The sequence below is a fragment of the Ammospiza nelsoni genome, chromosome 2 (assembly GCF_027579445.1).
Source record: "Ammospiza nelsoni isolate bAmmNel1 chromosome 2, bAmmNel1.pri, whole genome shotgun sequence".
NCBI classification, from domain to species: Eukaryota; Metazoa; Chordata; class Aves; order Passeriformes; family Passerellidae; genus Ammospiza; species Ammospiza nelsoni.
The window spans coordinates 92600461-92613278 of NC_080634.1; the positions used below are offsets into that span (position 1 = coordinate 92600461).

At 39.5% G+C, this 12818-nt stretch overlaps 1 protein-coding gene across 2 annotated transcripts in view; it reads right to left on the bottom strand.

Annotated features, from left to right (window-relative positions):
• The window catches only part of EDAR (ectodysplasin A receptor), a 72071-nt gene that overhangs the window by 7214 nt on the left and 52039 nt on the right, over positions 1–12818 (bottom strand). The window contains exons 5-9 of one of the 2 annotated variants that reach the window (XM_059467023.1): positions 11306–11391; positions 2297–2383; positions 1039–1164; positions 830–904; positions 453–525 (exon numbers count right to left, since the gene is read on the bottom strand). In XM_059467023.1, the coding sequence (XP_059323006.1) occupies positions 453–525; positions 830–904; positions 1039–1164; positions 2297–2383; positions 11306–11391 (447 nt within the window). Of the gene's footprint in view, positions 1–452; positions 526–829; positions 905–1038; positions 1168–2296; positions 2384–11305; positions 11392–12818 lie in introns of both variants that reach the window. The other variant, XM_059467022.1, reaches the window with a different exon arrangement.

Here is a 12818-nt window from a genome sequence, read left to right on the forward strand (position 1 = left end):
ATGTTACCCAGGCTGGGCAGAGATAAGATGAGGAAAACTCCCACAGCTTGCCATGCAGATGATGCTAGGGACAAGGTTTCCTTAAGGCCTGCAGCAGCTATTTTTACTCTTCCCGCCTAGAAGGGAAGGGGAAGCTCAGTAAGGCCATGTGGGTGAGAGCTGAACTCAGGCCCCAGAAATTAACCTCTCAAAAGAGGAGATGGAGGCCAAAGAGCTGATGAATTGGTCATAGAGGGAATGGGGAGGACACAGGTGTCTCTTCATGATGTCTGTTATCATCTCTTAGAAACCAGTGGGGAAGAGCCCACTAAGGCATCTGGTCTTTGCCCTGCTGCAGCAACTTGCCAGCATACCATCAAATTTGTTTATGTGTTCCACTGTACCAGGATGAATGATGACCATGTGCCTCCCCCATTTCAGTGAAACTGGCAATATATTTATCTTTTACCCACCTTTTGACAGCCTTAGCTGGAGTTGCTGTAAGTTTTTCAAACTCTTCTTTCTCAGAGAATATCACAACATTATCTGTAGAACAACAATTAGAGAAGTTTAAATTGGCAATAAGTTTCCAAACCAGTGCTTTGTGTCAGGAGTTAGTTCTGCTGGCAACCCTACTGACAAAATAAATCTCTCTGCTCTACTTTTAATTGCTATCAGAGGATTAAGTGACATTCTGGAAGCACAAAAAACTAGTATAGGCAATTCTTCAGTAAACTGATGAGGGTTTTACATTCTCCAAAGGAGAAACTGTAATTAAGAGAAAAGTATTAGGAATATTTAAGCCCAGTGTTGTCTTGGATAGAAAAAGCAAAACTAAAACAACTTGTACCTTGCACTTCTTTCTTCTCTTCCTGAGTGTTAGCCTGAGCTTCGACGTTTTTTACTGAGTGGCTCTTGCAACAGGCTAGAATATACAAATATAACACTAATTATTCTCAGATTAATTCTAAAATAGAATTTAGAATATTCTAATAGAATAGAATATTCTAAATTCTAAAATAGCATTTGCAACTAAAATTTTACCTGCTGAACAATTACCTTGAGCAGACGGCTTTGTTTTTACAATGTAAAACATGATGATGAGGACAATGGCAATAGCCATTATGAAGATAGTGGACATAGCAATTATAAGAGCTGTAGCCAGATGTCCTTGTCCTGAAAGATCTGCTGGAATGAAAAAAAATAAATGAAGGGGCAACTCTTAGGATCAGACTAGTTAACAGTTTGTAGTCTGCGCTACACATGGTTTGCATAATTCTCTAGTAGATCTGAGTCTTGGTTACTTGTTAAGCATTGAAAAACTTAGTGTTGTGTCTCAAAGCCAAGTTAAAATTTGTCAAAATTTTGATATTTATGCATAAACCAGTTAGTAGTATTCATTAAGAATATTTGATGGTATGATTTATCAGATACAAAGATGTAGGAAATTGTATTTTAATATGGGAAGCTGTACATAAGCGAGAGCAGAAGCTTTTGTAGCACTGCATTCTTGGAATGACCGTTCACAAGACAAAAGCCAGTAAATATACAAAGGGAGAAAGAGCTAAAATGACTGTTGATAGCTGTGGCTGCCTCAAAAGCTCTAAGTTAAAAGGAGGACACAATGCACATGTAGAAAAATGGATGTTTTTCTAACAGAAACTTAAAAACCAGTATGGCCAAAAGGTGAATTTAAAATAAGCAAGGTGAAAAGATATTCAGAAAGAAAACTTGGATGCAAAAGGCCAGAAGTGAAAAGGTGTGAAAGGATGCAGAAAATTATAGATATGCTAAAAGGCATGAAAGCTTTAATTTCTCTGAAAATGTGATCCTAGCAGTCATGTTTTCAGACAATACCAAGAAGAACAACATTGTCAGTACCTTGTTAACTGCAACTTTTCTATTTTGTCTTCTCAGGTTCAAAAATTTTAAAAGCCAAATAATTGTGCTGGAGAACTGTTTATGTTACTTCAATAAGAGACTGACCATATTTGTGCATGAAGTTGTTTTCACCATTCTAAGCTAAGCTTTGCTGAGGCAGAGTGCTATTTCTGTAAAGCTACAAATAATGGGCTAAATTTATTGCTGGCATCACTGGGTACAGCTCAAATCCTTTTTATGTTCAGCTGACAAACAGCAATGTTGATTAACTGAGAAAAAAAATGAATTGTGAATTATTTCTAATAGCAGTTCTAGAAATCTGGAAATAATGACAATGAAAATAGCAACAGATATTTTCAGTTTGGTTGCACTTTGTTGATGCCCTTTTGAAAGCAAAAAGCTGCTAAATTAACCCTCACAAAAAGTGCATTCTTACCTTTGTGAGCATGCTGGTAAGGTGAGAAAGTGCTTGTGCCAGAGGTGCTTGGGAAAATGGCTGAAATGCCAGAGTTAGAGCCTGCACCTGCAATATAAACAAAAATGCCATAAAATTCCCTTGTTATTTGTCCAGTCAAAGGAATAGGTTGGCTCAAGGAAAGAGAGCCTTTACTTGGCTTGGTTGCATTCCCATTTATTAGCAAAGGACCCAAGAACTACATGCTCTTTGGGCAGTCCGTAATCCCAAAATGTGTTACGGATACACTGAAAGTTGGGTTGCAGACCATGTTTGTGCACACTGCCCAGAAGGAGTGAAAGTCAAACTCCTGAACAGATATGAACTCAGAAGAAAAAGCCAACTGTTACACACAGATTCCCATGTTATGGATCTGTCCTGGGCAGCAGAGAGTTTTTCAGGGTCCAGCTGATTACTCAATTTACAAACAACTCCAGTATTTGCAACTGCAGACTGAGACTTAGGTGGTAGATTCCTCAAACTAGTGCATCTCACAAGCAGCCTTCACTAGCAGCATCACTGTAAAGCTGGTATGAAAACCCTCATGACTCCACAGGAAAACCTGGGGAAGGTGACAAATGATGGTGTTGATTGCTTTTCTGTTCCATGGAGGTGTACTGTCCTAAAAGGGAATTTTAGAATTTCCTGTAATGTAACTGGGCAGTATAAGCTTCTTATGAGCTCCTGTCAGTCCAAGTCTATATTCCTGGGAGAGTGAAAATTCATTGAAACAATAAATGAAGAAGTTATAGGAAAACTTCATCCTGTCAGAGGGATGAGATTGTCCAATAGGGGTTTCCAGGTCTAAATTCTACAGTCAAGGTTAAAGTTAGTCTTTCACTTAGTGTCATGCACCAAATTTTCAAAGCATTAAACCAAGTAATAAAATAACATATTTTGACAATAGCAATCAATAGTGCATGTTATTTGGAATAAAGCTGTTTATGGGAATGCTTTTATATAGGTGTTTGCACAGTATTCCAAAACAGAACAAAAATGTGTTGGGAGTAAACGTAATCTTCCTTCTCAAATGAACTTTAGTACCATTGGTTAGTATGTAATGCAGCTACTATCAACAGACCCTGAAAATAATTTTCTGTCTTGGAGGAAGTATGAAATTCCTCCTGCTTTGTATTAGTTGTCTGTGGAAAAAGTCCAGTGATAATTCAATTCAGCAGTCTTAAAGGCAAAAAGCTGTCCCAGTAGTCTGGTAAGGTGTGCACAGCACATGGCTCCACAAGCTGGTTTGACAACTAGAGTAGATGAGAGCTCACTGTGCCCTTCTTTTGACCAAGTAAATATTCAAACAAATCAAATCACCAGGTAAACTTGACAAGAAATCAAGAATGGTCTGGAATGGTCTGAGAAATGTTCTATGATTAAGAACAAAGCAATATGCACATTCTTCAAATGAAGAGAAATGGTTTTTTAAAAAGGAAAAAAAGTACTATCTAAAATGAAACTATCTAAACAAAACATGTCTGCATGTTGTGAATGAAAAATGTTCATCTAAAGAGGCTGCAAAGTATGAGTTGCAGGTGTCTCCAAAAGAAATTTTCTCTAACAATCATAGAACTTCTTTCAAACATCTTTTGTTGGAAGGAAATGGATTAACTCATTATAATTGGTATCTTTTCAAACTGAATAAGGGTTTTCATTAGGTTTTAAATATACTAGTTTATTAATTCAGATGCATTTTGTATTTTGCAAATGAAGGCTAAGACTTATGTAATAAGTCTTGCCCCTGGTCCTTTCTCTGTGACAGATTTCTTTCTAAGAATTAGTTATGGGCTCCAGAAACTGCAGTGCAATAAGACTATCTAGGGATCAGTAAATGAAGCTGCCATCTGCATTTAGTGGATATTAAAGACAGGTAATTTGTAAAATTTTCAGCAATTCTTCACAAAACTGAAGTGAATCATCCTTGGTCACGACCTCTGTGTTTACTTATCGTGGCTGGACAACAGAGGAAATTTAGCAAAAGGCCAGAGCTGTGGCCTGATACTTTCCTTCATGTTCATGCACAGACACCAGGCTTATGTCTATTCTTGCAGCCCCCCTGGCAAATCCAATTACAGCCAATTGGAATCCTGCATGGTCCTTGCAAGCTGCAACAAGTCAACAACAGCTTCTCTGACACTGCCCCTCAGTGAGCACAGGCAAGCTGTGCTGCTTTGTCTGCTGGAGTTCAGCTAACAAGCTTCAGCTCATCTCCCCAAGTGAGTTTTAGCAAACTTGCTTCTCTTTTCTTTCACTTGAAACATGAATGAATTGAAGTATTTCTGCCTAATAATCTTTCATTGTCTTGGTATTGTTAACTTCATGTTTTTCACCCATCTGTGAAAGGAAGCAGAGCCTTTCAAAGTGGGAAGTCAGGCAGCAGCAAGCAGCACAGGAAGGGTAAGGAGGAAGGTCACCACTCTCCATTCAGCATCATCATCACACTTGACCCAGCTGCACCCCACACCAGGGCAGGGTGTGCTGCCCCCACCATGCACACCCTGCACAGCACAGCCCCTCTCCTGTGCTCAGCATGAAAGCCCTCAGCCCCACAGCCCAGGGGCACAATGTCCTCACATGGGAACAGAGCCACCTCCTTTGTTCCCCAGTGCTGGCATGGCAAAGGCAAGGCTGCACTAGACTGTGGTGGCCTTTCACACATGCCTGGGAGGGAGTTAGCTGTTACACATATTTTAAGCCTACTGTCAAATTTAATAATTTGGCATATCCATTATGAGCCAAAGTTTTTCTTTAGATGTGGCTTAGAAGAAAGTGCCAATTCGTGCACCTGCACTACAAGAGGAACCAAAGTGCCACCTTCTGTTGAATTTCAGTTTATATCCCTGTTGCATGAGTAAAAAGAAACTCATAGCTGCTGCTTTTTCCCTGTCAGCACCACACCATGACTGCAATGTCAGTTGTTGCTGTGCACATCCAGTTTTGCATCCCAATCACATTATTAATTCTGCTTCCAATATAGATGACACCTAATCTACAAAGACTTAGATATAGCTCAGGCAGAGGCATCCTGAGGTGTTATAGAACACCATATGGAAGCAACTCTATTTTTTAAATAAAGACTGATGGCTGTAATATAGCTGTGCAAAAGAGTGGTTTATATTCCTAGACACCTGTATGTAATACTGTAGGAATGTGATAAAGAAATAAGGAAAGAAGTTGATCACTGGTGTTTGGTCAACTTTTGCATTATAGATGTTTTTATTCAAAAAAATTGTGATTTAGTTGTAACTTTCTTGGAGTCTAAACAATAAAAAAAATGTTCCATACTTATTGTTTAAAAGAACAATTGAATCTGTGTTCACTTTTGAATGTTTGGGGATTTTAACTCAAAAGATAGCTTTAACTTAAATTACCATGCAACTGCCTTTTGTTCTTTCAAGAAATGCCGGGCAATAAAATACTTTGTTGTTGTTGTTTCAATGAATCTTTCTGCTTTATCCAACAGACTATTCCAGTTGTTCTTGTACCTTGAGACAGAACTTACAGTAAGAAGTAACAAACAAAGCCACCAGATTTATGAGAGGAGGAGGGGGAGAGCACAGGGAAAGGAGGTTGTACCACCACGCCCCCTTGCAAGTGTTTGTGAGGGAATAAAATCTGGTGACCATAGGAGTAGTAGGAGACCATATGTGCCCCTGACATCTGTTGCTGTGGGATCAGCTTACTGCTCCATTCAAAGGACTGCTGCTCACAACCAACAACAGATTTTTGTGAGTCTATTTAATATTTAATAACATGTTATAAAAATCCCCAAATCTGTACATAACAGACTGTCAGAGTGATTATAAAATAAGACACATTTTAAAAACCTGGTGTCTATATGTGTATCTATTTGGTGCTCCTGAGTGCAGCTTGCTTTCTCCTGATGCATCCCTCCTCTCCCAGGCACAGTCCAGTTGTGAATGGCACAGATGGGCTCTGAGTGCCATCACTGAGACTCTTCTATGGGCTGAAGTAGCATAAAGCACACATGCAAATAAGTAACTATCAGCCTGAAATATGAGATGAAAAATAAATTATACTGAGTTGAAATTCAATAAAAGTAGACAGTTTATGGCTGACAAAGTTAAAACTGGATTTTAACTAAACATAATAATAAATAAAAACCTATATATGTAGAAAGCAGGGGTCAGAACTTTTAAATAATCTGTACTCAGGTACTTATGGGAAACGTTGGCTTTCAAACTTAGGAAAACAACATTCCAAATGGAATGCCTGTGCACTTGGAAAGTCATGCAAGCTAAAGCAGCTGGCAAAGCCAACCTGCTTTCTGAGGTGCCTACATATGACTTTAGTAACCAAACATAAACCAGCTCTGAAAATATCACAAATAATAACAGATAACAGAACATATCCTAGGCACTGGAGGATTGCCTGAGTGATCTTTATTTTACAGAATATTATAAGTTACTCTGATATTTTCTGGAGTCACAGGTAGATATTTCAGTTAGGTAGGTAGCAATTACACCAGGAAGAGCATGAAGTAAATTAATTCCTGAGAATTAAACTTCTGAAAATAATGACAGGAAAGTTCCTCCTGACTTTTGTTTTCAGTCTGGTCAATCTCTCTGTAAGTAATCACATCACATAAAAGGAAATATTTTTTTTCTGCTGTGCTTTCTATAATGTCTATAACTATTTTATTTCTCTCTCCTTTTGCCAGGGCAGGAAAGTGATGATGATTATAGGCCACATGGCCTTAATCTGACAATTTATTTGCATCTGTTGAAGTTTTTTTTAGGACTCCCTAGGAGCTGTAATCATTACACAGCACTGAAAAGTCAGAGACAAACATTCCATGAACTCCATGAACTAAGCCTCTGTCCAGGAATTCAGTGTTATCACCCCTTTCTCTATGCAACATGAAGGGGATAATTGCTATTTAAGCTTTGCTGTCATGATTTTAGAGCATTGTAAGGAAGAGAACAGACCTGCCTGGAGCTGGTCTCCCATTTCCCTGGTGTCCTGGTGGCCAGCCCATTGGAATGGGTGGTCCAAGGCTGCAGCTCTGCACATTTTCCAGCTCCTGAGCCCAGTCAGAGCAATCCTGCAGAGACCTCAGTGCCTCCCATGGGCAGGTGATGCTCACTGTGGGAGCTGCAGCTCCAGCACCAGTGAAAACATCAAAGCCCTTGGAGTGGTTTTATTGGGAAGAATTGCACCAGGACCACAAAACCTCCTGAGGGATACCTGAGCTCATCTTTCCCAGCAGCTGAGGACAGCAAAGCCCACATTTTCTCCTCAGATCCCTCCCCTTGGAGGCTGATGGCTGATGCTGGCCAATTTTATCCTAAGGTTAGGCTCCTTCCTAATATGGAGAAATCCTCAGAGAAGAAGAATCAGGCCATACCATCAGTGAATAATAAAGCATGGCCTTCAACATTTCTCCCAGTACACATGTGAATAGCAAATGGGTGTTCAGAGATCAAGAAACTCAAAAAAAGAAAAATATGTTAGTTCCAGATAACAAGCCTATTTGTTTGTAGGCATAATTTGAAACAGAAGGAGAAAAGTTCCTGATGTTGATTGTATTACAAAAGGATAAAACTGGCAAGGAATGGAAATTAGTGATTCAAAGAATGGAACGTTAAAATAAAATTCTCTGAAATAATTATTTTAACTAATAAAGTGGTTTTGGCAATAGGCTTGTTTGTGTTAAGCCTTTCAGTTAAGGAAGCTGAGGTCAGAGTCTTCAGTACATGGGTTTGGATGTGCACCCCTGATTATAGCTCTTCACATGAAACATCAATTGTTAGTCAATTGTTCCATCTCATCTGTTTAGTTATTTTTGAAGTTCTAATGATACAATGATAAAAATAATATTTTCTATTTCTAGATGTCATTTGCTCTCTAATATTTAAAAAATAGCCTGACCACATATATTTTCCTTTATCAATATGCTTCTTCTTTTTTAATTTTCCCAAGCTATCATTGGTAGGTGTGAGACCTAAAAACTGACACAGGCTGTTTATTGTATCTTTTAATATATAAATCCAGCAAAAAAGGTGAGATAAATAGCATGAAATATTTTATGCACATACCCACTTATGAATATATACAGTACATTAAAAAGAAAACCCTCAATCAGTTGCTGAAGTTCTCTAGACCAATAATCTGTGAGAGGAAAAGGATTTGTGTATTTGATACAATTGCGTAATTCTACTTCAAAGTTTGCTCCTAAAGTTAGTGTAGCAGGGTTTGATTTAGTTTTTCTCCAAAGTTTTTGAATTGGAGTGACAAATATCAAAGTTTGAAGAGAGAGTTAATATACATAATTGAGAGTTTCAGCTGCTAAAAGACAAAATCTCTTCCAGCAGTAACTGTACCTCTCTGCAAGAAAAACTCCATATATGGCTAAATCTTCTGTCCCTTGCATATACTTTTACACTGGATAAAAGAAAAAGAAAACCAAAAAAACCACTCTACATAATCAGAGGCCTGAAGTGAGTCGAGTTCCAGAGGTGTTGATGAAAAATCCAGCACCATTAACTGTGGGAAGTCACATCTTAGTGTGGTTTGGTGTTCATTACCTTAATAGTTTGATTTACATGGAAAACCTGCCTCCCTGTCTTTTGCAGTGCTGTTATTTATCACAGAGGTATCAGATCCCCATTTATGCCAGCAAGGGGCATTGATGGCTCATGATCTGCCTGAAGCACAGCTGAAGCTCTCACACCTTTGGCATTTCACACTGTGCTCAGCACGGAAGCTCCTGCACAGAAGCTTGAGGGAGCTGCACGTTGAGAGGCCAGGAATGTGACACAGCTGTTTGACAGTGCACAAGATGGGGCAAACTGGAGACTTTATGGTGATGTTCCCCTTCTTCACAGTAAGAAAAAGCTTTCTGCTACGCAAGGCACACATTGTTATGCTCATGTGTGCCCAGCCCTTTCCCCTATGTGCCTGCTGCCCACAGGCTGCCACTGAAGCCTATTATTCCTCCCAGGCTGCAGAACTGCTGCTCCCATCCTTCAGAGCAGGGAGATTTTCAACACCATAAACTAGTGACATGTGTGCCTCAATTAAACCTCCAGCCTCTGTGAGTCATCTCCCTTCCTCCCCTCTTTTCCATGATATTTTGTGCTATTTATGTCCCAAGTCCTTTGAGAGGGAAAAGAACCCCAACAAGGTGACACAGGCCTATCAAGGAATTTCTTTTTCACTTCCAGCCCTTTTTTCACTAGTATTTCCAGATGCTGGGGCATGGGGTGTTCATCTTGTGTCCTTGGCCATTTCAAGTTTGATTGACTGCACAAGAGCTGAAAGATATTTCCTTGGCCTTTGATCAAACCCAAACACTTTTCTGCCAGATGAAATGTGTCATCAGACAAGTTCCCTGAACAAGTTTCCATGCAGGGGCCCATACCCCTGGACCTGGCCATCTGTAGCACATAGTCCAGGCACTTCCCCAGCAAGGAATGTTTACTGCTAAGGAGAGCCCCACAGTTCTCCCATCCTGTCTGATTGAGTTGTCTCACTTTCACCCTTCTGGTTGTCTTCCTTGTGTGGGTGGGAGTAAGTGACTGGCTGTCTGGGGCTGGACTGTCAACCTTCCTACCCTTGTGCTCCCACTTACCTCTGCACCTCTTTCCTGTATCTCCATTTGGGTCCTCCCTAGCACCCTCACCTCACCTCCTCAACAGATGTTATCTCACCGAAACCACACTCACCCTGCCCTTCACCCACTCCCACTGTCTTGGGCAGAGGGCAATGTCAGGGCTGGGTCAGCCAAGTGGGATGAGCAGCTGTACGACAGGGCAGTACTTGGCATGCAGACAGCTCAGGGAGATGGCCCTGGACTGCTGCTGCTCACCAGGAGCTCTGTGAGGTGCTGATCATCCCCTGGCTCCTCTGAGCTCTTAAACTGTAGGAAGTGGTAGGTATTCATTCCTCTCCTCTTTTAAAGAGCACCAGTGATACACAGTTCAGCATCTGAAGAAAGCAATCGCTATTTATGTACATAAATAAATGCTCTGGGACTTTTAGCCCCTGCTTTCAAATCAAGCAGACAAAATACTGCAATTCCTTTTCATGACAAATGTTACTCTAAAAGAAGAGAACATAGACAGGATTTTGGTTTTAGAGGCATCAAGTTTTACAAGGGAAGTACTCATTTTTTCTGCTTGTTTGGGTTTTTGTTGTTGTTGTTTAGTTTTAAAGCTTTTTGTCCTGATTTTCTCCAGATTCTCTGAGGGGGTGTCAAAGTAATTTGGTCATTCAGAGAGAGCCTCATTTTTTTTCCTTTTCATTTTTTTTCTTTTTCACTTTCTTTTTCTCTTTCTGTGCACCCTAAAGGAGACATCAGTTTTCTGGGGGTTGCCTCTGCAGGACAGAGGTGGTGGTGTGAGCTGTCCCTCTCCCCATGGCATGAGGATGGATAAGCCATTGCTCACACATGGTATGCAAACAAACAGGTGTCACACACATTCATCCATGATTTCCTCAATTAGCAAACTACAGACCCTTTTGTCTGTGAAATTTACAGAACTAATTCTCTTATCAGTTCTGACCACCAGACATCAGTATTAAGCCTTGAATCACTTTGCAGCAAAAGGATATGAAAAGGAGTGAAGCCCTTTTACTCCTACAAATTACAAATCTACAAATTGTCCTATGTTTTTTTTTTTTCACAGGTGAACTGAACCTCAGTTTAAAAAAATACAGAGACATGGGATTTTCTGGACCTACTGTTTAAATAACCCCAAGAAATCCTGCATGGGATCTCTTAACAGATGCAAACTGGGGAACAAATGAGCAATAGTAGATTCTAAAATAAAATATTCTGATTATTCCTCAAATGATAAGCACTCCCTCTCTTTGTTGGCAAGGCTAGCTGGAAGCAGAAATTGTTTAAATGGAGCTGGGTTTATTGTTTGAACATAATTATAATCACTGAAAATTTCACATTGAGCTTCCAGATGATTTTAAGTCAAAACCAGATGAAGCACACAGAAACAGCAGAACACTTACATTCCTTGGTGTTGGGAGGTGCCAGCAAGCACGAGTAGCAAACCATCCCGTAGATGTTCCGAGGTCTGTTTTCCAGCATGTAGTAACTGCAGAGAAGGGCAAGAAGAGGCAAAACAGTGCAAATTAATATGATATGACTGAACATGGTTCAGCAGCAACCAATTATATGGAGATAAAATCATTTAAAAAAACTTTTATAAGCAATCTGAGGCAAAGATTATTCTTTTTTTTTCCCCCGAATTGCCTGAATAGACACTGTGTTTCTCTTCTTCCTTTCCTCCTAAAATGTAATTAATCAAACATCTAGACATGACAAGAAGTGGTAACATTGCCTAAAACAACATTAGTCTCCCTGCTGAGTTCAAGCTGCAGTTTAGAGCATGCCCTGAAATAAGATTTTTCAAAGAGAATGCAGTTTTTTGAAGCAGTAATCTTTCAAGCAAGACCACCAGTTGGATATGGTTAGCTAATTTTACTCACAAACACTGTAAGAATAATCCCTGTAATCTTAGAACCAAATCTGAGCCAGATCATAATAAAAAATATAGGAAAAACAGACCCTCACATGGCAAGGCAGATTAGGTTTTACAGGTTTGGTTCATGTTTTAAAATTTCCTTGCTGTATTGTTTATAAATTAGTTCTTGATAATGAAATTACAGAGTGAAAGGAAGGTTTTCATAATTTGAACTTCTGGGCTGCTAATAAAGTTAGTGTTGAAATATGGTAATTGGCTACTCAGGAGCTGGATCCACATGCACCCTAATGAGTAATTACATCAGAATCATACATATGTTGATGTAACATCACACCGTTGATGTTGCAGATATGTCTTTACAAATCACTTGTAAATCACTACATATTTTAATGGAGAGATGAATAAATTCTTAATCTATTCTGTATAGACAGGAACTCAACACTACAAACATTTTATGCAACTGGAGATCTGTTTTCTGCTCTTATATACCTGCCTATGCATGTGAAGTATGGGTTTTTTCTGGAAAATTGTTAGGAAATCACTGCTGAAACCTTCCATCAAAATCAGTTGGTGTATTAATGAATGACAAATAAGAGATCTAGGTCCAGGGAATGGAATACACAGAGATGCAAAGGGGAGGCAGGGACTGGAGCAAACCCAGAGAGCAGGGGAACCACACATGGTTCCTCATTTCTTTCTTACTGGTTTTAAAAGATTCATCCTCACTTCATCCTTTAAATATCTCTTGTGCCCCATGGGCCACTCAACCATTCTCAGGAGCAAAACTTCATCTTTCCTCTCTTATGGGGCCTATATAATTTTAGGTTGTAGAGCAGTTAATAAATACAGAGGAAAAGGCTGCCAAACCACAAAACAAAAGAGTGGAACCCAATGACACATATAAATCTATGAAGAAAAATACAGGACAGTTAGGATCCACAGTGCAATAGCTGTGTTGGTTTAGGAAAGACAATCCTTCTGACAATTAATTAAATCAAGCTGGTGGAAGAATTCTTGGTTTTCACCACAATGCAGAA